General features: G+C 42.1%; 1 protein-coding gene across 3 annotated transcripts; it reads right to left on the minus strand.

The window, feature by feature from the left end:
- Positions 1–1,585: 1,585 nt before the first annotated feature.
- On the minus strand, positions 1,586–13,665 carry mgarpa (mitochondria localized glutamic acid rich protein a). Of its 3 annotated transcripts, XM_079667800.1 has the most exons (8): positions 13,403–13,665; positions 11,001–11,101; positions 10,403–10,508; positions 9,131–9,148; positions 6,223–6,558; positions 4,003–4,820; positions 3,730–3,776; positions 1,586–3,152 (listed from the first exon to the last, which is right to left on the minus strand). In XM_079667800.1, the coding sequence occupies exons 1-7, from the start codon at positions 13,476–13,478 to the stop codon at positions 3,741–3,743; spliced, it is 1,491 nt and encodes a 496-aa protein (XP_079523926.1). In that variant the 5' UTR covers positions 13,479–13,665; the 3' UTR covers positions 1,586–3,152; positions 3,730–3,740. The 3 variants fall into 3 exon arrangements, with proteins under 3 accessions (XP_079523926.1, XP_079523927.1, XP_079523928.1); XM_079667801.1 differs by lacking the exon at positions 9,131–9,148 and having other exon boundaries at positions 13,403–13,664; XM_079667802.1 differs by lacking the exon at positions 3,730–3,776 and having other exon boundaries at positions 13,403–13,664.
- Positions 13,666–25,778: the final 12,113 nt, after the last annotated feature.

A 25,778-nucleotide genomic window follows, 5' to 3' on the forward strand; every position in this document is an offset into this window, starting at 1 on the left:
GGACAAACCCCAACAATGGGCGTCGCATGGCATACTGTAACTGGGTTTTATATTTATGTATTTCATTACTTTATATGTCTACCCCTGATGTCAACCTTTTTGTATACAAAAAAATATATAATTAATATATATGAATGTTCTTGAATATAAAAATGTATCAAATAAAAAAATGTACCAAAGAGACCACCACACAAACCACATAAAGACCCAAAGATAAATAAAAAAACAAAAACAAAGAGACAATTCCAAATGACTACAACGAGTCCTAAAGTGGCAAAACAAAAGCATAAAAACATTTACAAAAGGACAAAAAAAACAGATAGATGTGTAAAGACCAAAAGATCAACACAAAAAGCTATTTGTAATGAATAGATTTGACTCCACTGAAGAGAGGGGTTCACAGTTAGATGCTATTGACACTAAAAGTTTTTTGTTCAAGGACATGTATTACATGATGAGTTATTGTAACAATGCAGAGCCTGGTTTGATTTGCCCGCTCTCACCTGAGAGGATGGTGTTCAGAGCACTGAGATCTAACATTAGAAAAACTCACTGAAACATTTTGATTTGGAACACGTTCCACTTGAGAACGAGTCCTTGTCATGTTGACATGCATTTACCAAAGTACTGTATATCAGTTCACATAAACTCAGTATTAACATTTCGTTTTACTTAACTCAGATAGTGAACTTTTTAATTCACTACGACTGTTTGACAGCTTTAGTTACTTCACAAATTAAGAAATGTAATACAAAAACTACACGTTTCATAAATCTACAAAACATCTATATTAAATAGTTCAAATTAGTAACATCATATAGTGAATTACTCACGGGAGACATACTTTAAAGGATCAATAATGCTTTATTTTTAATGGAATATCTTCATACCACACAAGTAAATGATCACAATATTAATTAATTTCTAAGAAAATAAAAGTTAATTTAGGTCCTGTAACTATTTCACCAGCACTTACTATGGTATGAATCTCTAAGGTTCTTTGCACTTATTGTGAGTCGCCTTGGATAAAAGCATCAGCCAAATGTAATGTAAATACCTTCCCCATCACTACAGGAAAGACACGTGTCTGTCTAGTCAAATTGTATTATTCAGGTTCAAACAGTGAAGTTTCAGTGTCAGTTACCCACAATTACTCCAGCAGTGGGAGTTCCTGTCCATTTCTCTAAATAATCAGGGTCAACGTCAAGTAAGCAGCATCACAGTTTAACACCGATCACAGCTAATCTGCTTGAAGGTGAAGGTAGGTTTGATCAGATCTGATTGACAAGAAAACAAGCTGTCAGATTTTGATTTATTTGTTAAATGTTTCTGCACCTCACATTACCTTGAACGTTTTCTCAGTAAAACAGATGGTCCTTAGTTTAGCAGAAAAGTTACAAAAACTCCAAACAGCTTTTACTGTTCTAGTTTTGGAGAAAACTAAAAAAAAAGGTACACAGCAGTGTTATCAGGCTGAGCTTACACCAACCAGCATACTTATCCTCAACAATGTTTACACAAAATCCTTTAAGTCATTCAAGTGTTCCTGGAAAAAGTTGGTGAACTAAAATTACAACACAAAAAATAGGTTTAATCCATCTTTATTTTGCAAATACATGCATGTGTGAAGCAATCAGTTTCTGTCCTTTGCTTAATCAAAGACATCAACTCACATCCCGTAACAGAAACCTGCCTGAGAGCCTCAACAGACAAATTTACATTTTCAAAATACATTACTAAATTGTCATATTTAATTATTCTCAGATATTTTTCAATTAACATAGAACAAACTAACAAAGCCAGAAATACAAGAGTAGAGGGGAGAGATCTGAAAGAGGGCCTCAAAGAAGAGGGGACAGTTTGCATTTCACACAGGAGACTTTACTTCAGACAGACTGCAACACTTCCCATACACACCTCACGTCACACAAGCACATCAAGAGCATTACCGAGCGCACATGCCGCATCCTTTAAAGCACACATCCACACAGATCTGACTGAAAGCAGAGTGAAAGAACAGAATGCTGCTCATACATCCTCCATCAACCCACTGACCATCCTCACTGAAGCAGCTCTCTAGGAACACACCAGCTTCCTCAGGGGTGTGTGTGGAAAAGAACAAAAGGTAGAAGGACTCTTGCACCATTATCTTCCGATCAGGAAGATGTCCCTTATATTGTATACATTCACATCTAATCATCAGATTGTCTATATCATTAAGGATGAACAGAGGGTATGCAAACACTGAACATGAAAAGGAAAACAGCTGCTGCTCTCTATGGGTCAGTGTCTGGTGTTGGTGGAACGAACCTGCTGTGACATCACCGACTGGGGAAGCGCTTTAGAGTTTACCCAATGAGAGCAGAGGAACACATGTTTCAGTGTTGAATTACCATTTAAAAAGGGAAGGAAAATAAACAATGCCTGCTTTATTTAGCCTTACAGGAGAGTTAGGGCGCTCCATGAATTGGCTTTGCAACTGTGTTGTTGGCTCTGGAGCTGCAATACAGACTGCTTCAAGAAGAGGTACAGTCGCTTGAATGCTGAAAACATAAGGAACAGTGAGGTAGCCAGGTGGCTGTGGTACATGCCGTCTCTCTAAATCTTTACTAAGTAGAAGAAAAACCTGAGGTCGGGTAATTTTGGTGAATAAAAATGAACCTAGCTTCTTTAAAATATAACACTAATTTCACATTAGACGTGGCTAGGCAGAGCATGGGTTAACAGAATGTGGTGCTGTATGGAGGTATTCCACGGAGTGATTCGGAGGCAGTAAACTCTGTAACAGTAAGAAGAAACGGTGACTGGATTGGTCCGTTTTTAAAACACACCAGGTAACAGGTTGCAATTCACTGAAGAAGTGTTAGTGAGGCTGGTGAAGGAAACACCTGAGATCTGTTTATCTACAGATGGGCCAGGACATGGAGGTCAGTGTGGAGTGTCACAGTAATGGGCACTGCTCACATGTTGGTGAATGGATCCATAACGCAGGCTTGGGTTTGTGCGTTATTTATATTTTAACACTGGAACTGTATTTGTACTACTACAAGTCCCTTTGATTTGTATTGGGTAAAGGGAGGAAGAGAAGATGTTGGAGAAAGGCACATCCTCTCCTTCTGGAGGATATTAAGTCATCATCCAGGAGCCGTTTACTGTAATGGAGGACAGAAACGAAAACGTCATTAGAACTGTCTGCGTCAGCACATTCTGAAAGTGTATCCATTTATTACACAATTCTAAATCATTTCTAAAGAGCATTTGAACATGAACTACAGGAACATGGATGTGAAGGGTGGACATGTTATAAATAACAACTGTCATGTCCACAGCACAAAGGATAAGGTTTGTTCAGAGAAAAACAAAGAAATGTGTAAGAATATTTACTTTCTTTACATTTTCCTAGGTTATGACCCATTTGAACAAACTAAACGTTACTTATCATTCAACTTTTATCTGAACCGACTTGCATACAGTACTGCAGTCGTGCATGTGGGAATAATTTGGGGATAGGCATGTTGCCCAAGGACACTGTGGCATTTAGCCCGTTTGAATTACGCCTATAAATCCCCTAAGCCACAGCACCCCCCCCCCCCCCCCCTCCTAAAAACTTCTGCCAGCTGAAACTCGGGCACCATGCAAAGCCTGTGTCATTATATCAGCAGTTGCCTGTTTCTAACATATTGCCCTTCATCATATTAATCGATGGTCGGAATAATAAAGGCTCAGTACCTTATTTGGAACTACTGCATTTGCATCCTAAGAAGACGTCGCCTACCCTGAGTAGCAAAGTTTAAAACGTGTTAGAGTGACTCTTTGAAAGCCCACGCTGATTGAAAGCAAGCGTCAACATGCATTTCATTTCTCGTTAAACCAAAGCATGATAGTCAAAAATAAAGTTAAGACTGCAATCACTGGGAAACATTTGCAATGGACTCTTGTCACTTGTAAACTGATCTTCATCTATACACACATAGATCAGTCTGAAACAAAGTTCACTGGTACCTCAGCAGGGGAGCGGTCCTCCTCTGGGGCTGCGATGACTCTACCAGTCATGGAGCTCACGCCCAGCACCTTGAGCCGCTTCTCAGCTTTAGGTGCTCCTTCAAGAACCACAACGATGTACTCTCTCTGGGGACCCTCTGCCAAGGTCTCTGCAGGGGCTTCTACTACTGGTGCCACCACTACTGGTGCAGGGGCTTCTTCTACTGGTGCAACCTCTACTGGTGCAGGGGCTTCTTCTACTGGTGCAACCTCTACTGGTGCAGGGGCTTCTTCTACTGGTGCCACCTCTACTTGTGCAGGGGCTTCTTCTACTGGGGCAACCTCTACTGGTGCAGGGGCTTCTTCTACTGGTGCCACCTCTACTTGTGCAGGGGCTTCTTCTACTGGTGCAACCTCTACTGGTGCAGGGGCTTCTTCTACTGGGGCCACCTCTACTGGTGCAGGGGCTTCTTCTACTGGTGCAGGGGCTTCTTCTACTGGTGCCACCTCTACTGGTGCAGGGGCTTCTTCTACTGGTGCAGGGGCTTCTTCTACTGGTGCCACCTCTACTGGTGCAGGGGCTTCTTCTACTGGTGCAACTTCTACTGGTGCAGGGGCTTCCTCTACTGGTGCAGGGGCTTCTTCTACTGGTGCCACCTCTCCTGGTGCAGGGGCTTCTTCTACTGGTGCAGGGGCTTCTTCTACTGGTGCAACCTCTACTGGTGCAAGGGCTTCTTCTACTGATGGCAGGGGCTCCTTGTCTTCACCAGCGGTTGCCAACTCTTCCTTGTCTTCAGTTATCTCTGGAGCCTCTAGAGCAGAGGCAGCAGCCAGCGGCACTGAAACACAAAATCCAGCCATCCAAACATCACTGGTGATCAAGTTAAAGTCTGTTACAGTCCTCTCTGTTGGACAAGCAACGCATTTCAGAACTGCCATTTGTTGTTAGTATTTCCCCAGAATATACAGCAGTACTGATATACATGTTGGTGTATGTAGGTCATCATGCACCGTTCCTAGAAGTGCAAACCGTGCAGAAAGAAAGGGTTTTCTCAGAAGTCCCAGTGCAAAGTGATCAAGCAGGTTTAGTGATAAGGAAAAGCTGACATTTAAATGCATTTATTAAGTGAGCGTTTTAATCATGATCAATAACTGAAAATCTACAATAGCTCCAAAGACGTACATTCAAGATGAGACATTTTTATAGTTTACAGAAAAATTGTAAATTTAGAAATAAAAAATTATGTTTTTTTTTTATTTAGAGTGGATTGAAGGGTTAGAAATACCCTTCCTAAAAGCTTCCAATACAAATGACGTTAAACAGACAAATTAAAGACCGCAGTAAAGCTTTCCAGATTGAGAAAAGTTTTATTGTGTGGTTGATGAATTACCATTCACAGTACTCATTTTCCAGTTATAAGCTAAATAAAAATATGATCACATAAGTTAAATAACTTGTAATCTAATGAGCTCTTAAGATTTTCACATTACACTTAGGAAAAGAACACACTAGCAGTTACAGAGTCTGCAAAGGGCCATCTTGCCCTGAGATGGATAAACAGAGATTTCAATGTAACACAGCGATTGGTCAAATCCCGTAAATTAGCATTATGGCCTTCATTTCTAAAAGATACCAATGATATCACAGCATTTGAGGGGTGTTCCTGCTTGTTGTCAGTTTGTTTACTACAGAATTAGCTGGTGTTCAGTCATGTTAAATAAGGGCCAATACTTATGCATGTATGTATCTATTCACAGTGATCACTTTTATTTCACCCACAACTGCAAATAAGAGTCTGTGGCGCGCAGCTGTAAATCGGAAGGAACCGATTGAGAGGATGAGCTGCTGCTTTTAAACATCCCTCGGCCCATAATAATCTGAACAAATATACATATCACACAGCGATCTACACTGCACACCAGAAAAACAAACACTTCATTTGCAGAGTGTCGGCCTCTATACCCATTCCAATAAATTAAATACAGTGAAAATAGACATTTTACGGAAGACAGAAGAGAAAGATCAATAGGTGAACCCAGGCACCTGAGAAGCAGCTAACCCTTCAGTGGTTGTGACTGTGACTGGAAGTCACTGCTCATTATTCCCATTGTGTGAGGGAAGAAAAACACCTGGTGGTTAGAGATAGTGGTAGTGTGTGTCTCCCTGTAGTGCGAGTATGAACCTCAAGCCTCAGGCCTCAGGGGCAGCTGCCTCCCCCCCCTCAGGTGCAGCAGGCGTACCGTTGCTGTCGGACTCCTCGGTGGCGGCTGGTTCTGCGCCCGCCTCGGCAGCCTCCTCCACAGCCTCAGCTGCGTGAGCCACTTCTTCAGCCACAGTCTCCACTTCATGCGCCACCTCTGCAACTTCCTCCGCCACCTCGGCAACTTCCTCTGCTACCTCGGCAACGACCTCCGCCACCTCGGCAACGACCTCAGCGACTGCCTCTGCTACGCTCTCCACCTCCCCATCAGCAGCCTCCCCATCAGCAGCCTCCCCATCAGCAGCCTCCTCTGCTCCGACCTCAGCCTCTTCAGCGGCCTCCTCCTCGGCTGCTGCCTCCTCCTCCTCCTCTCCAGCTGGAACACAAGAACCAGAAGACGTGCATCAGCCAGAGCAGGGCTAACACCTGCCGTTGTGCTGAACTAAAACCAATTGCTTGTTGAATAAACATTTTTCAATTAAAACAAGTTGAACCGAACTAAAAGCCATTACATTTTGTTTCAGTTTATTTTCTGATGTTCCATTTAAACTTGGTGCATTATTTTGTAAACTTGACATCACAATTGATCAGTAGCTAGGTTTCCATCCACAGTGTGGACATTGGATGAGGTGTAATGCCTACAAAATGTTGTTATGCAGTCAAATGTAGGGCGTTCACTTTTTGTTGGAAAGTCAAATCACAATGTAGAAAATAATTAGCAGAGTAACAATCTTACTGAATTCAAAATAAGAGGAAATAAACATTGGCACACTGATGAAGAGTTGGGTACAAGTCACCTGACTGTGTCCCGGTTGCACGCTCCAACAGGTTAACTATCTACGCTGAGAAGTGATGCCTTGAAGCATTTTGGATTTAACACCATGGATAAAATAAATCATGGATAAAAGAAATAGAACCCTGCAGCTCTGTGACTCTTCAACTTTTAGCAAGCTGCTGCCTGTCATTGATCAGTTAGCCTCTGTGTATCAGAACTTAATATCATCTCTGTGACAACCAGAGAGAGGGACAGTTGGATGGAAACATAGCTACTAAAAGCCGTTCATGCTTTCCCTGCAGTCTGATCCAGAAGGACTACCTTTAGATCACTGACTAACAAATACATCTGAGGAGACACATTCACTACATAAAGTGCATGCAACTCAAGGACAGGAAGGAGAACGACAGACAAGAAGAAAGTGAGGAGGGGGGAGGGAAGGGGAGGAGAGGGTTAGGATGCAGGGTAGAGGGGATCAAGGTGAAACTTGGTTCTTACCATCCAATTAAAAAAAACGATCTGAACTCTGAAAAAGAGTCTGACACTGAGACGGCCCAGTGGGTTGTGAATCTTTAATACGACATTAACATCCAACACAAACACACCAAGTGGTGGGACGGCTGGTACACACTCCAGCATGGACTGTTGGGAGGGATAGACGACTGCTGGCACAGTGGGGTTTCATGATAACGTGGTTCATTCTTGAGAATACAACCTCCTCCCCACTGAAGTGGACAATTTGAAACGTTTTTAGAAATACCTCAAATCTTCCTCCTCATGGAAACACAGCAGTCTCCTGGATAATGTGCCAACTATAGGCTTTTCTGTTATAGCCTTCATTGGGTGTCAAGTGATATTTGAGCATTGATGCCTATGAAAACAAATGACATTATTAATACTATTTTCCTTTTTTTATCTATTGAAAGATTGGGAAGGGGGGGGAGAATGTTTATCAGTTATTAATAAAGAGGCCTTTGAGATTTTAAATGCAGAAGATTGTCAGTGAGCAGATAAATACGCAGTGTACTGCATGTTGCCGCACGATGCCCGTTGGATGATGCTAACAGACTCATATCACTCACAACAGTGCATGCTAATGTGTTAGCATGGACGTCCCACATAAACAATGCTATTCTTTTTAGCTTCACCCTAGAGTGTTGTTGAACATTTACAGTTGCCAAACAAAAATCTGTCAGAATTGGTTTGAAATAATTCGATCAAGTCCATTTATCCTCTTCAGACCAAACTAACATAAAGCAGCAAAAAAAAGAATCTTCACAAAATGTCCCGAATATCCTTTGTTAGCAGTACAGGAGAGGGGGGGGGTTTGTTTCCCATTCAGATCCCAAGAGTCCAGTGCTAGGACGAATCTCCGGCCACAGAGGACCTTAGCTTTAGCATTACACTGAAAGAGTAAAGACAGAGACAGTTAGAGAAAGGGGGAAGAATCAAATCTGGGTCTTTCAAAAAGGCCAAGTTTAAAAAAAGAAACATTTACAGAACAATCTCATCATCAATGTTACATCAACCACAGAGTACAGATGCACTGGTGATGGTAATGGGAGCGCTATAAGACAGCTCTGTGTCTTCATTTAAAGACTGTTTTAACTAAAGCCTTTTCCAACACATAAGGTACGAAGACTCGGTTTGAATCTAAAGTCTCCGACACAGATATGCAGAACACAATGAAGAGAGGGAGGGGCTGGGAGCAAGAGAGGGGAGACAATTGTTGACGGGGTGGAGAGACTGAGGTCACATGGGAGGTTCAAATGCAAAGTATAGAGCTCCAGGATAGCTCAGAGGTTAGACCTGCAGTCCGCTGGCTTCCAGAGCCAATCAACAAGTCTTCCCCTCTCTCCCCTTTCACCTCTGCATCTCCAATAGAAAGGTACTCTTTGGCCCAAAGTATAGCCATGACTAATGTGCATGATTCCAAACTACATACATCTAAATTGCTTTGAATCATGCCTGGCCTACTCAAGCCATGGAACCATGAGTGGAAAAGACGCATATTGATTTATGTGATCATGAGCTTCTAAAGCCACCGACGTTAGAGTCAGTTAGTTGAACGATAGAAGCCCAATCAAGCCAATGCAAACCTCTCTGAGAGCATTCAGAAAGTGATGAAGCAGCGATGACGAATCATGCTAATTAGCTGCGTGACACAACTTACCCTCATCTTCCTCTCCACCTGCAAGCAAACACAATCGTCAGTGCCGTTTCACAGAGAAACAAGCCACTTCAGATGTTGAGCACTAAAGACATGCAGGGTTAAGCAATGGAAACAACTCGGTCTGTTTAATGTTCTCTTTACGCATTCTGCTTCACATAAAACACATTTCAATCAATTGAGTTCTATCCATCACTGGGTCATGCCAGAGGAGCATTCATGTACAAAGGCATATCTGCCCATTATATCTTAAAATGTGTGGGTGCAAAAAGTGCATCATTTGGTAGGTGACCAATCATTCCTCTCAGGACCAAAAGCTGCAGATCGTAAGCTCCCAAAATTTGTTCTTCATTTCATGTGATAAACATAATCATGTTGATACCAGCAGTGAGACAGACTCTAAATAAGCCAAATTTTTTACAAAGTGGATTTATCTCTCGTTTCTACAATGTGCCGCTACTGCTATCAGAACACAAGCAATTGCCATATTTGCTCAATCCATACACGCCGAGTGGATCACGTAAACCAATCTCCTGAGATCAAGAGATATCAAAGAGGATACACACAGTCGCGTGCTGGAGCGGATCATGTTTGTGTAAGAAGGAAATGAACTTGTGCTGGGGAGAGGGGGGGGTTCAGGACAGGAAGTGCAGAGGTATTGAACAGCAAATATATATATATATTTGATTTTTTTTGTGGAGCATACAAGGCCAATCACAGTTTACTCAAGCTGGGACCCAGCATGCACCTGGCTCGTGTCCGCTGCAGGAAAAGATTGTGGGCTAACCAGGACACAGCGAGTGAAGGCTGTCTTTATGTTCAAACTTGGTGCTCAAAAGACAAAGTTGATGAACAATGTTTCCCTAATGCAGGCCACAGTATCGGCATACAGCTTTAACTATTGTTTTTGTTTCTTTACATTGTTACTGTTGCAAATTCAAAAATTGCACTGCTACAGTTTCTGTTCCACCGTGTGTCGAATAATGGACTCCGCTACACTTCATTGTGTAACCCTGTTTAGCATAATACTAACAAAAGATCCTTGGAAAGGGACAATTAAAGTGACAACAGATGAGTTATCCTTGGAGCTTTGAAACAAAAGTATTTGCCAAAAGAGCCCCAGCTATAAGGAGGTCCACCCTAACCTGGGTTCCACCTACACAACAAGAACAAGAGCAACTGAGCAAAGTTTGATCAAGACTCGTGTTTAGCCTGAAAAACATGAGCTGGTGTAACCTGCTGAAGTGTGTGGAGCAGTGGCTGAGAAATGCTTACTCTTAGGTGGCCAAGGTTTAGGGACCCACTCCGTCTTGGGCCGGGCTTTGATTTCTGAGATGCGATCATTGAACCTGTTGCTGTCAGAGGACACGGTGCTGTAGGCCTGTGGAGAGAGGAAAGATTCACAACTTGAGCATTCTACTCATTTCCTATTCCTGAAGCCAGAAGTGCTCATTTCAGATCCTGCGCAAATGATGTTATTCGATAAGATAAGCTTGTTGGTTCTGGATGGTCACATATCATTGTTGTCAAACAAGTAAGGGATGCTTTCTTTTCTCATTAATGACCAGCTCACGGCACACCACCCTGCTTATTACACGGCTACTTCATAATACAATCGAATATTTGACTCACTATACTGATTTTAAATTATTTTATTGATTTAGGAATGATCGTATTGCTTCCAAAAAGAAATTAAAAGTCTGTTCTGTGGCGTACCAATGGCTGAATCTTCCGCCACAACAGCGTAACTTAAAATGAACGGCAGCACTGATTGAGGTTTTCTAACTGTTGGAGTCTGTTCACAGACAAGTCTTTAAAAGTCATGTAATAAGTAAAGGTTATATCTTCAGAGAATAGAAACAATAGAACTTACGTAGGACACCGAAGCAACCAAGGCTCCTCCACACAGCAGGCTGTACAATATATTCTCTACGGAGCCCCCGGGCATGGAGGACATCTGACGCCGCTGCACAACTGAAAAGGGTTAAAAAAGTCAATGTTAGACCTTTCTCAAAAATGTCCTCAATTATGTGATAACGTGTTTGATTTCTCCAAATGGAGCATGGAGCATTGGTATGTGTTCCCACTTTCACCTCCCTCCAGGATCCCAGAGGGACCGGTTTTATGAAAGGAATCATTTCAGACAAGGATCCACCTTGCATCCCCATTTCACACAGCTCTGCAGCTCTGCAGCTCTGCAGCTCTGCAGGCTTTGAAACCCCACAGGGAGGAGTAATGTGCTGCAGGCCCAGCAACATCAGGCTGTGTACAGAGGATCGGGAGAAGCAGCCTAAGGCGCTCTGCTGGCTCATGATAACCGCCCCTCTGATTGGATTTAGCACAATAGATTAAAGATACAAATATGCATGTCAGGGCTTGCTTGAAGCCTCAAAGGTGACACTCTGTACACACCCTTGGAAAGGAGACAGAAAGTGGTTTCGTATTTCATCTGTTGTTAAGCATACAGCAAGGAGCTTTACAATTCTGCACACAGTACGATTAGGCACATTTGGTGATGAACCATTCTTTTATTTAGTTTGCCATTATCTTGACTCTGGGAATATTTAACAATATTAAAAAGGAAAGAGAAAATCCAACACTGTTTACGATTAGACCCCAGTCAGCATTACTTTCTGATACTGCTGACAGCCGCTTCGTACATAAAAAGGGGACAAATGAATAGCTTCAAATTGTTTAAAAATGTCCTCCATTATAATAAGCCGTTCTTGTGGAGGTTAAGGCGGATGGAGCTTTGTCCTTTCCACTGTTGAGGGTATTAAAACGCTACGTATTCTCAGGAACTAATCCACTATCCAGGGCTCTAGCACGACTTTATATACACTGGCTAATCGGCTCAAGAGCTGGTGGTTCAGGTGGGAGCGTTCATGAGCAGTGGAGGGGACGCAGGTCAACGACTCACTGGATTAGACCATGATACCATCCTCTGGTTAAGTGGGACCACTGGAATGGAGAGGGGCTTCATGGGTCTCTTTACGGAGTGGACAGTGGACATCTCTTTCATGTAATCTCTTGAGAGGCCACCAGTCGTGCCTGACAGTAAGACAACAGGTCAGCCTTTGTGGGAAGGCTTGCATGCTAGCATCTTTTTTTGGACATTTAGGACACAGTAACCTGAAGGAGTTGCCTGAAGCAGTCAGAGGCCAGTCACTCCGGACATTAGAGAGGAAGGCCAAGCTCTTCAACAACATGTTTTTATTAAAGTGCTATTACTGCTACCTGACCATTCAGAAGCAACAAAGTCAGCTGCAAGCAAATCCCTTTATGGTGAAGCACTGAGTGACTGTTTTGTGCTTAAGTCTCATTTTGGTATCTTTAGTTACCTTAAATTAAGAGGTTCTCTTTGACAAACACATGCCTTAGCCTGAAAAAACCTGTGGAGGTTAGCTGGAATGAGGACTTGGATACAGTGTGTGATAGAAGCATGAGTCAGCTGGCAGACAGGGTAGTGTGTTCTGCAGTTCTGCAGGCTGCATTAGCTCACAGCACACTGCCCAAACCTCCATTCTCCTCCATGATGTAAGGTCATCACAGACACACTGCAGAGGTGTCCCGCGTGCCTCTGCACTCTTTACATTGCAACTCCGTCACACCACGTGACTGACAGCCATGTTACACCACACAGTATAATGTCTCCACGCTGCCTGCTGAAGGTCAGACTCTATATACATGCAGTGGCCTTCATCAATCTGGCAATTTGTAAGGAACCTTCATTGACCTTTGCCTCACAAGAACCTGCGTGGCTCGTTTTTTTAAGCATGAATGTTTCGGCTCAAGTGACATTGCAGTATAAAACAGAACAAGTATTACACAAGCTGTGAATGTATCCGACAGTGTGCAGCTCTGTTTAACGCTCAGCAGGGGGCACACAGCAAGTGTTCAGTGTCATTGTAATTTTTTTTTTTTTGATAATGCCTACAGCTTAAAGTACAACCATACCTCAATGAGAAACCCGCCGAACAGACCACATAATTATGAATAAGAGACTCTAATGCACAGATGTGTTAGAGGCCAGCTCCTGTCACAGTCCCGCTGACCTTCACATCTCAGGCAGCCATTGGCATTCCTGCGCTCGGGGATGCAGCTATGCAGTGTAATTTGCACGAGGACACGATGTACTATTCCTGTGAATTCAGTCACAGGCTGCCTCAGACAAAGAGACCGCCTCCCGTTACACCACAGAGTGTCAGAACCACATTGTGTGAAAGGGAATAATTTAAAAAATGCTTTATTTTCTCTTCTGCTAATGAAACTCACCATCTCGGGGCAACCTGTAGGCTGCTTTCCGCGCCAGAGGCCCACACCTCTGCCAAGCTGCTCTGCATGAAAACATCGCTGCTCCGATTTGTCTCCGGTGTGTGTCCGGGCTGCTCTCACTAAGGCTGGCTGCTCGGCTCGGATCGGCGAAACGTGTGCTGTGGGGGGCGGAGGATATACTGCTCTCTGTTGAGTATTGCCGGCGTATGAAGGGTGCTCACTGCCCAAGAGCGAGAGCAAGCGAAATAAAATGTATGGGAAGTCGTTAAGACCCCGGAAGAGAAGGCGGTACTAATCATCTGGCTGAGACCAAGCCCCCAGGAAGTGCGCGTATATATATAATGTTGAGTATACCTGCTGCAGAGCCACTATTTCAAGTATACTACGCCATCGAGTGGCGCCGAATGCTGGGCATTTAACATGCATTTAAACAGTCCTTCGGCGCCACTTGATGACGTAGTATATTTGAAATAGTGGCTCTGCAGCAGGTTTACTCGACATTGAGAAACGGCCTCAATGTTGAGTAATACGTCCATGGTATTAATAAGCGCTTTCGCACCGGAGTACTTTTCCCCCCGAACTAGGCCGATAGGGGGGGGGGAGATTTGGTTTTACACCAAAAAGGATCAGGAACTAGTCCCTAGTTTGAGCGAACCTTTTCACCCTCAGATATTCCCTGCTAGAGAGGTAGTACTTTCCTGAGGAGGAAATGGTTCGTGGGTATGCCGGCCACACTATCAATTTCTGTTTGGGTGGGCGAATTGCAAACCACGCCCCGTAAAACTCCGAAAGGTTTTCTGAAGCTGCCATTTTATTTGCTCGCATTAGCCATAGCATTAGCCATAGCATTAGCCCAGCGCACCAATGGAGAGAGACTAATTCATGGCAACAGAAAAGAAAACATGGGAGCGGTGGAGCGGTGGAGTGATGAGGAGGTGTCGGCGCTTTTGGCGATTTACTCGGAAGACACGACCCAGCAGCATTTTGACGGGTGGTTAATCGCGCCAGTGAGCGTCACTTGCCACTCTGATCCACTGGCCGTCCCTTCACACACACACAGGGCCGTCCCTCCCTACAGGCAGATCACGCAGACTGCGTGGGGCCTCACCTCGCGGAGGGGGCCTCATCTTGCGCAATTAGTGTGGCGCGGCACGGTTTCGCCACGGCGAGGCTCCACTAGTGTTTTCAGGGAATGATCGTATAGGGCATACACACGGAGCCGCAAGCGTTTCGTTCTCAGACCTACCCACTTTGGGAGCCGTTATCAACGTGTATCGGATTCGGGCTCCGAATCCGATATATATACTTTTTCCGTGTTTTCGTGTCGGCCTTGTGTGGACGAACGATAGAGAACGTAAGCGGATTCAACTGATATCGTCTCTGTGTGGGCGGGGCCTTATTCCGGTGAGAACGCGGTCTACAGTTCCAGGAACTAAAGCGTTCGGGGGGGAACATGTACCAGGGGACAAGTAACGGCTAAGTACTTGGTTTGAAAGCGGCTAATGCCACCAGTGGAGGAAGGTGCAGTAAACTGAAGTAGCCTATGCAGTGTATGATAATTGTGCAAATTGCCCAACACATGCAAGTGAGCATCCAGCAGTTTATTTGTGCTTTGGACCTACAAGTCTATACTTTGGACCCATACTATACATTTCTATCATAAAACTTCGTGGTACCTCAAAAGTGATTTCAGACAACTTTTAACTCCACTTTAACTATAACTTTTGTTTCTTTGCAGATTCTCTAATCTCAAATGTAAATGTTACCCTGAATTACAATATGCATAATATCATAAAATAAAATTGTTGTAAGACTAGAATATTCCCCACCATCACCAGCTGCAGTATGAAGTCAGGAACACATTAATGCATCATTCATCTAACAATATAACCAGTGTGTTTAGTTGGTAGGCAACTTTGACTTAAAGTAGGTTTTGATAGTATGCATTTGTACAATTTTGAATGGAAGGCTTTAGCTGGTTACAGTGTATTTGCACTGTAGTATTACTTATTTTACTTATGGAAAACTGAATATTTGTTCTACTCATGAATGTGACAGAAACTCAAGATGTTTAAAGAGAGGTGATCAAAACTTGGAAAGAAATTGCATGTGATATGATAGTTGGATAAGCAATAGCCTTACAAAGTATATCAAGTTTTACACTTGCAATATCCAGTTTTTCACATTATAGATTATTGGATTATTTAATTAATACATCAGCATTTCAAATTAAATAATAATATCTATTTAGAATTTAATTAAATCAAATATTCCTAATTTTCTTATTAGAGCCTAACCAACAACTCACTGTACACTTCCTCTGCTGCCTCTCCTCTGAGCAGTGAGCACTGATCAACCCTCTCTTCTGGGCACGAATCACTCCTCATACACCACGGTGACTTTCAGAGAGACAGCAAGCGCATTTCGTGGCATCTGCGGGCAGTGGCAAGTACTTCCGGCATCTGCCACAGAGGCCGCTACTCCGTGGTATCTGTGGCAAGTATATGCCACAGATGTGGTATCTGTGGCAAGTATATGCCACAGCCACAACTTGCCGTGGCAAGTAAATGCCACAACCATGCCACAACTTGCCGTGGCAAGTATATGCCACAATTTATATATGCCACAACTTGCCGTGGCATGTAGGCTATATGCCACAACTTGCCGTGGCAAGTAAATGCCACAAGTTAAGAGTTAAGAGAAGGTTTACGGTAGCTGCCACTCGCCTTCCGTGGCAAATGCTGATATTTAAACCCGTATTTATCGCGTAAAATGTCGCTGTTTTAGCATGACTTTATCGGACTGATCTGTACACAAGACTGATGATCTGTTACTGATGGTCGTATCATATTTTTCAAAAAGATTAAACATATGTTCTATAGATTTTACTTGGAGAACGTGGTTTGTTAAAATAAATAAACGTGCTATTTTTATGATAATAGTCGGTACTCGAGTTGAGGGGGGATGGCATCCCCCCTGAAATAAAAACGGTTAAAATCATCCCCCTTCTAAAACGCATGGCGGGACCAATACGATTTTCATTGCCATAAGCAATAGCTGTGCACATGATATAACCTTTCACCCTTGATGGATTTCCATCATACATAATACACATAAGGATTATCTTATATTAATGTTGGTATAGGCTACTTGACAGTAAGTGTGCTTCTATTGTTTGTTTTATATATAAATATATACATTCACTTGAAAAGACTGTAATTTCCTATTGTTACTGTTTTACTTTATGACAACTAGTGGTCATTTTCTGTGTTTTTGTTATGTCAGTGTTCATTTACTGAGTTTGTGATTTGTGACTTATTAATAAGGAAAACATCATCCTTAAAATTATTTTTTTTAATGTATTTTTAAATGTTCTAAATTTGAAAAAAATAGATAAAAATAAACTAAAGTTAAAATCTTGTTTTTCATACCCCAAGAGCAATAAAAACACTTTTAAAAATCCTGAGTGAGGCTTTCATAATTCATGGATGAAAGGGTTAAGAAAGACAAATATATGTTTCTATTGGTTTTAGTGAGATGGTTTATTGTAGTGTATTCTTACATATTCAGTAGGCTATATTGTTTATTCTTTAGATACTCTGTAGATAAATATCTACTAATAATGTGTAAATTATTTCCTGTTTCTTTTTATTATTATTATTTGCTGTAACGCAAAGATTTCAACATTTTAGATAAATAAATTAAATACAACGTATCATATCAAAATCTGTTTATGTTAATTAGCAACACAATGATTTGATATTTGCATGCATGACATATAACCTTTTTACTGATGCACACAAAAAGTTTTAACAAGGGTGTAATTATATTACATTGTAACCCTCTTTCCTCAACATATTAAATCAACTTTATACGGTTAAATGAGGATTGCTTGGAGTATCATGCTTAAGAGAACATTCTTCATGTTAATTGTTCACCACTTTCAAAACGCAATAAAAGGATGGATAAAAAAGCATGCATTGTGTCTTGATTTTTAATATACTGTCATGATTGTCTTAACGGAATAACATGGTTTGTTTGGATTCACCGATATCAATATCTAATAAGAATAATCTGAAGCATTTAAATAAAAATGTTCAACCAGAATTAAAATATTAAACAACAAAACAGATACAATGACATTAATCTGTTTATTAACAACGAAAATAATACAAATTAAGTACATATGCCTGGATTTAAAATAACACATTTATACATGTGTACAATCAAATATAACTGTCCTTTGCCTCATTTATAAAATATAAATCTTAGCATCTCACTAGCAGTGGCAACTGCAATCAGTTACAGCTGCCCTAAGTCTGTAGCGAAGTCTAATAACACCATTGTACACGTTGCTGTGTCAATACAGATATTTATTTTTAATTATTTGTCTTTACTAGTAACAATACACCTGGTTATCGTAGCAAGCAGTGGAAACTCCCCTCAAGAAGCGACAATTGCCAAGGGCTTGCGTTGCAACGCTCACTTGCCAATATTTCTTTTTTTATTACAATATAGGCCTATGTTTAGCATACTATCATAGATATAGCACGTTTGTTTATTTTAGCAAACCACGTAGGCTATTCCAAGTAAAATTGAATATAAATGATAATTTATTATCTTTTTGAAAAATAGAGATCGCACATCAGTCCTGTGTACAGATCAGTCCAATAAAGTCATGCCTAAACAGCGACATTTTACACGATAAATACGAGTTTAAATATCAGCATTTGCCACGGAAGGCGAGTGGCAGCTACCGTAAAACTTCTCTTAACTCTGGCATCTTGTGGCAACTCCCGTTCAGCATGCGCAAATGCCACGGCAAGTTGTGGCATATGCTTGCCACGGCAAGTTGTGGCATGCCACGGCAAGTTGTGGCATCTGTGGCATTTACTTGCCACGGCAAGTTGTGGCATATACTTGCCACGGCAAGATGTGGCATATGCTTGCCACGGCAAGTTGTGGCATCTGTGGCATTTACTTGCCACGGCAAGTTTTGGCATATTGCCACGGCAAGTTGTGGCATATAGCCTACTTGCCACGGCAAGTTGTGGCTGTGGCATATACTTGCCACAGATGCCACAGAGTAGTGGCCTCTGTGGGAGATGCCACAAATGCCAAGGCACATGCCACGGCGATGTAGTGGCAACACTCATTGTGTTCTAGTATGATAAATAAAATAACATTGTACCTTGAAAATCAATGCATTCGTTCATTTGACACGTTGGTGGTTTTAGGTAGGCTATACAGCGACCCCTTGTGGTTCTAGTGTGAAGTAAAAGTAGAAGTAGCCAACCTAAATGTTGGAATACTCTGTTACAAGTAAAAGTCATGCATTAAAATGTTACTCAAGTAAAAGCGCAAAATGATTAGCATAACAATATACTTAAAGTGCATATTACATGTTTTCATTATAATGATTGATCATGAAAGTGTTCTCAAAGCTGGTAAAGGTGCAGCTAGTTTTAATGACTTTGTATACTGTAGTAGGGTATCTTGTGAATTTACTCCAGGAGTAACTATAAAGTCTGATTTAAGACTTGATTATATGTATCATCATTAATCAGAATCTGTAGTAAGTAACTAAAGGTAGCGTATTAAATAAATGTAGGGGAGTAGGCTACAATTACACAATTTACCTCTGAGTTGTAGTGGGGTAAGTAGCCTACTACGTAACATACCATTTACATACTCAACTAAAGTACAACTAGGCTATTTCTAAATCACAAGTACAGTACTTGAGTATACAAGTTAGCCTATTTCCCACCTCTGGTCAACAATGTTAGATCTTTATGTCAACTTACTAATAATATATCTTGAGTATTATCATAAAAATAGCACGTTTATTTATTTTAACAAACGACGTTCTCCAAGTAAAATCTATAGAACATATGTTTAATCTTTTTAAAAAATATGATCGGACCATCAGTAACAGATCATCAGTCTTGTGTACAGATCAGTCCGATAAAGTCATGCTAAAACAGCGACATTTTACGCGATAAATACGGGTTTAAATATCAGCATTTGCCACGGAAGGCGGGTGGCAGCTACCGTAAACCTTCTCTTAACTCTTAACTTGTGGCATTTACTTGCCACGGCAAGTTGTGGCATATACTTGTCACGGCAAGTTGTGGCATATATAAGTTGTGGCATATACTGGCATGGTTGTGGCATTTACTTGCCACGGCAAGTTGTGGCTGTGGCATATACTTGCCACAGATACCACATCTGTGGCATATACTTGCCACAGATACCACGGAGTAGCGGCCTCTGTGGCAGATGCCGGAAGTACTTGCCACTGCCTGCAGATGCCACGAAATGAGCCAGGCCCTACTGGACTTTCATCGTGGTTTCACTTTAGGAACGCACGGAAGGTCGCAGACAGCACGTGAAATGATGATGTTGCTGCTTGGAATTCTTCACATTTCACTCAGTCTGAAAACTGTTGTCCATGTTGTAGCTACTGCAGCTTTATTTTGACATCTTATCCCAGAAAATCCTGCGTGTCGACATTCACACACTTACATATACACGTCATACACACATTAGTCAAGCCTTTACTATATAGCCTACAGGGCCTTCACAAGACCTTCACTCTTTCGGTCTGTCCCTGTCATTTCAAAGGTTTACCAAATTCATGGTTACCAAAGAGCCACTCAAGGAATGTGGGCTTATTCAGCGTTCAATCACCATGAAGAGAGGCTTTGATTCTGAAGACTAAAAGATTGGTTCTGAAGCCTAAAAAACCCAGACCCTGTCCCATGGACATGGTTTTTGCCCCACACTGACTTTGGAACCCCATGCGGTCCTCCTGAAAATGAAAAAAAGTATTAAAGTTTATGATTAAACGATTTATTGGCTGACGGAATAGGCGTAACTAACGCTATTTGTCATTCTAGCCCAGTGGTTCTCAACTGGTCAGGCCTCCTTAGTCAATAGATTGCGACCCAAAATGTTGAACCACTCAAATCTATTCAACAAAAAATCGTGCAGTAATATATACTCTTTTCAGCATTATTAATTAAAGTGAAATACAGTGCATATATCCCTTCACAGAACTAAAGTATGCTTTTAAATAAGGTTTAATGAGATGATGGAATCAAAACTGAACTGTATAACATAAAAAGGCACACGTGCTGAAAACCCAACCCCAAAAGGGGGGTCTGGGGGGATTCTCCCCCAGGAGATTTTTTGAAATACTAACATAAAATACCCATTCTGGTACTCTCTTGAGAAGAAAATAAATAAATCTATTGCTACCCGACATATTAATAATATTTTATGCCATTGTTTGTTTTTCACTTTGTTCTGACAGCTTGCTGCTCCACTCAGTATAGTTCTACCGCAAAGTTATTCTCCATGGGGACTTCCGGCAAAAATCTTGATTCTGATCAAAGGCCAGAAGACTCGGAAAAACATCAGCAAAGATGTTTTATTGAGAAGATGATCACTACGTGACAGAAGTTTTCAAAACCGTTCATGGTCCCCGGTACTTCCAGTCCAACGCCTACTGCATGCACAGCGTTGGAAAATCGGGCCTTCAAAATAGAAGTTTGACTTCCCCCCCCCCCCCCAAAAAAAAAAAAAAATTCTCACACATCTGCGACCCACTCGAAACGGGTCCGCATCCCACTTTTGGGTCGCGACCCACCAGTTGAGAACCACCGTCTGACCCATAGAGTGTACAAACTGTAACTATAAGTATCTGAAATAAACGTGTACTAAAAAAAATACCAATAACTGTATTGCATTATTTTCTTATGCGCAATTACTTCATACTGTCTTTGTCTTTTTCTTCCTGCATTTATTGTGCCCCCCTCAGAAAATAACTGGCCCCAGCATGGCCTCCCCACTCAAATTGGTCTAGAACCGCCACTGCCCATGGAGGCGAGGGTCTTCATGTGTTTGACATACCACAGCCCTCCCATGGGGTTCTGAGTTACTGATGTTTATTGGTGGAAGCATAGGTGGCATTAACGCTGGGGACATAAAAATATGAAATACGTATATGAAAAAAGTGTCCACACCACTTTTCAAAGTGGGTGGAAGTGCAGTAAACTGTTAGCAATTTAACTAGGGTCGGAAAACGAGGGGTACTCATGTTATTTTCTGGAAATATACTGACAGTGAGTGATCCCCCTGATTCATCAGATTTATTTGAACAAGCGAACAAATGTACGGTACCGCACTGTATGCACATTTAAATGTATATTTAACCTTGTTCTATACTTATATGTACATTCGCCTCATCAGAGTTTAATTCATGTCATTTGTATTCATATTGTTACATGTTTATTCTTATTCTCCTTGTATTCTTCTTATCCCTGTGTATATTGGAATGTGTGGTATCTGTTTCTCTCTAACAGCTGGATGTGCCTACTGGGATCAATAAAGGCCCACCTGGTCTTAAATGTGCTCTCACTAAACTTTATACACTGATGTCACCTGTTGTGTCCCTCAAGGATCAGTTCTCAGCCCCACTCTATTCACACTCTATATGCTCCCCCTTGGCTCTATCATCAGCAGACATGGAGTATCATTCCATTGTTACGCTGATGACACCCAACTGTACCTCAGGATCAACCCTACCTCCTCTTCAGCCCTGCCTTCACCCACACTCACTGCCTGCCTGGAGGAGATACAGGTGTGGATGAAGCAACACCTCCTGAAACTCAACAGCTCCAAGACCGAACCCATTATAGTTGGCACCCCACACCAGGTTCGGTCATCCACCATCACCGGCCAGGACATTACCCTTTCCTCAACAGTCACCAACCTGTGTGAAAATGGACGCCCATCTGACCTGTGAGGCTCACATTAAACAGCTGTGCAAGAACTCCTTTTATCACCCCAGGATTATCGCCAAACTCCGCCCCACACTCACTCACAAAAGCATCCAGAAGCTCCAGTACATTCAAAACAGCGCTGCTAGGATCCTGATGAGGGTGCGCAAATACGATCATATCACCCCCATCCTTAAATCTCTACACTGGCTCCCCGTGGAACTGAGGATCGAATTCAAGGTCTCCCTCCTCACCCACCAGTGTATCCATGGAACTGCCCCCCCACTACCTCAAGGGACTCCTCACCTCCTTGCGGACCTCTCGCTCCAGCAATACCAACCTCCTCAAACCCCCCAGGACCAAGCTCCGTACTATGGGAGATCGGGCCTTCTGCTCAGCTGCTCCCAGACTGTGGAATGCTCTCCCCGAGCACATGAGAGCACCACAGACCGTGGAGGCTTTTAAAAAAGGCCTCAAAACCCATCTGTTCAATAGAGCCTTTCCCCAGACCTTTTATCTTATTTATTACTACCCTTTTATTGATTTATTTTTTGTTTTGTTTTTTTATTGCTTTTTATTCATTCTACCATGTTGTGTACTGTTTTATTTTGTTTCCATGCTAAATGCTTGTAGCATTTCGGGATCTGAACTTAGATATGAAGTGCGATATAAATTAAACCCATTATTATTATTATTATTATGTTTGGAAGGCTGTTGGGAACAACACACATATACTGCTTATCTCTGTTTGGCACATGAAATAAAGAAGTATCAATCAATACATAAACTATACTGATCAACCACCACAGCAACAGCGAATACATTTCACATGATACTTTTTTATTTGACACAAAGTGAGAGTGAAGAATCAGGGAGACTGGGAATTCAAAGACGTGGACGATCAGCTGCATCCTAAAGACAGAAAGCAGAGCATCGGGTTTTAGGTTTAGATTTGACATCTTCACAGAATGTTGCAGAATCCCAAAACAGCTATATTGGCAATATAGACATCCAATTACAAAAATCATGTTATACTGTATATATTCTAGTATGATCAAAACAAACAAACACTCACATACCATTGTGGGGGGGGGTTATTCCAGGCCATTCCTCACTCGGTACTCATGTAGATCTGCACTGTTCTGCTTAAAGAGCTGGGGGGGGGGGGCAGTAACAACAAGCCATTTATTAGTATTAGCCCATGTTGAATTGGATACTACTTCATATCCTAATACATCATCTCTACTTCTTCAATAACTGAGTGTGTATCCTCAATGGCTTCAGATCATATTAATCACTTTGTTAGCTTCTTATTGCCACCTGAGGCCAGGGGCCTATACTACGAATCAGGATTTTCGTTTAGCAAGCTAACTTCTGGGATTTCCGGTCCTACGAACCTGGTTCACTTTTTAGCGGGCTAGATAACTTATTCTGAACGGCTAGCCTGCGCCAGAGCAAGATAGGTTCCAGGATAAGAGGTCAACTGTGCGGAGTTCTTCTTTGCTTTAATGGTGAATCGCTTCCACTTGGAGCATATCGCCACTATACTGTTGATTTATTTAATGTATAAACTGCCCATATTGTTCATGTAGAACAGTGTTCACGTAAGCCTGCACATTGATTTTATTTTTCATTGAATGTAACGGTTTCAATTAAGGATAAATCTATTACAGGTTGAGGTAGAAACCATGGTGGAACAGCTGATAACAACAGTGTGCAGAGTTTAAAGCGATCAAGTCATATTACAGGATAAAGGAAATACAGTTTAAACTGCCGTTGCAGTTCAAATCACCGACTGTGTGAACGTGAAAATGAATAGAATATCACCTCCCATCTTCAGAGCAATCTGACTAAAATAACATTAGCGTTAAGAAAGCTTTCTTAAATATCTGCCACAACATAAGTAACCGGATCAAAGTAACATTACGTAGCCTACAGTCCGCGGCACTGTGAGTGCAGACGTCGATGTGTCCCATTATCATTCATATCACATCATAATGTATCATATATTTCCTTATCTGATTCAGCTGAGCCGTATCTGGCCGTGCAACACTCACAGTGTCACATACTGTATGCAGAAGTATTATTTTAAGCAACACATTAAGTTTGACGAAACACTCGAGTCAAATGTAATTAAAGTCAGATGTGTCTTAGACGGGGCAGTGATATCATAAACCTGTTAATGTACGCATTCAAACACTTTTTCTTTTACCAGCTGTATTCACCTTGCAGGTGCAGCTCTGTGGCTTTTATCCTAGATAAAGTGTTTAAAGAGCAACTTCCAGGTTAAAGACACCTGTGAATAAATGTGTAGGAAAATGATGAATACACTAGATTTTCAAAAAAATATACAGAAATATACACTACAGTGACATCTGGCGTCGTTTTTGTAAGAAATGTTCACTTCCGCATAAAAAAGCCTCGGCACGTGACCTCCCGCGTGTGACGTAACATGGGGGAAACAAGGGGGAGAGCGGCCGGTGTAACATATTAATAAACATGGATCCCAATGCTAGTTTCGACACAGAAGAAGTTGAACATGAATATTCGAATGCATATGACGGACCACAACCTTATAATTATGAGCCTGCTAGGCGTCCAAGAGACCAGGAGCAGCCAAGGATTAGAAGAAATAACGGCCATCGGAGAGAAATTGAGCTGTGGTGTGAGGAGAACCAGTGGAGAACTGGGCAGCTATCTTGGTGAGTGACCGGCGCTAACGTCACATCACAACATTGTAAAGTTAGCTATCATATATCAGGCTATAACTAAAGTAGCATTGATAATATAGTAACGTTACTGGCAGGACTGTTGATACTGATCCATAACAGAAACTAATGCACAAGTATCAGCCGTATCTCGCGTTACCTAATGCAACTCCACACTACGGTGCTGTGTACCGGAGGAGAGACGCGAGATACGGCTGATACTTGACGATCTGGCGGAGAAAGGTTGTGGAGCCTCCGTTGATATGCCGTTGTAAATGGCTTGATGGAAAGCAGGTGTGTAGTCGGGGAGGGTGCACAGCTGATTGCAGCAGGTGAGTGGAGGTTGAGCCGGGAGCCAGGAGTGACAGCCACCACGCACACACAAACAACACAGACAGGGGGAAACAAACAAACACAAAGGAGAAGGCTGGAGCAGTACAGCCACCACAGCGTTACCTAATGCAACTCCACACTACTTCTTACGGTGCCGTGTACCGGAGGGTAGAGAGAAAGAGAGCAGCGAAGGGGGGGGGGTAATACGGTTTCCTGATAAAGCTGTGGAGAGTATGTGCTGCAGGGAGGTGGATGCACAACGCACACAGGAACGAACGCTAGCTGCGGTCCTTTTCCCGTGAGGGAAACTGTGGACTCGATGTCCTGACAGGCTGGTATTTGTGCAACCTGCACAAACACAATACTGCACCATGATTACAAATGGTGAAATAAAATGTAAAACTACCGAAAAATACCAGCTCACTAAAACACAACCGCTCAACTCAACGCAACTGCTAACTATACCCGCGGTCAGAGAGCGGAGATGTTTACCCTTTGTGATGTAATATGACGCGTTTGACGTATAACCTTTAAAAAAAGCCGTTTTTAAGA

Source organism: Notothenia rossii (genome assembly GCF_949606895.1).
Source record: "Notothenia rossii genome assembly, chromosome: 3".
Lineage (NCBI taxonomy): Eukaryota > Metazoa > Chordata > Actinopteri > Perciformes > Nototheniidae > Notothenia > Notothenia rossii.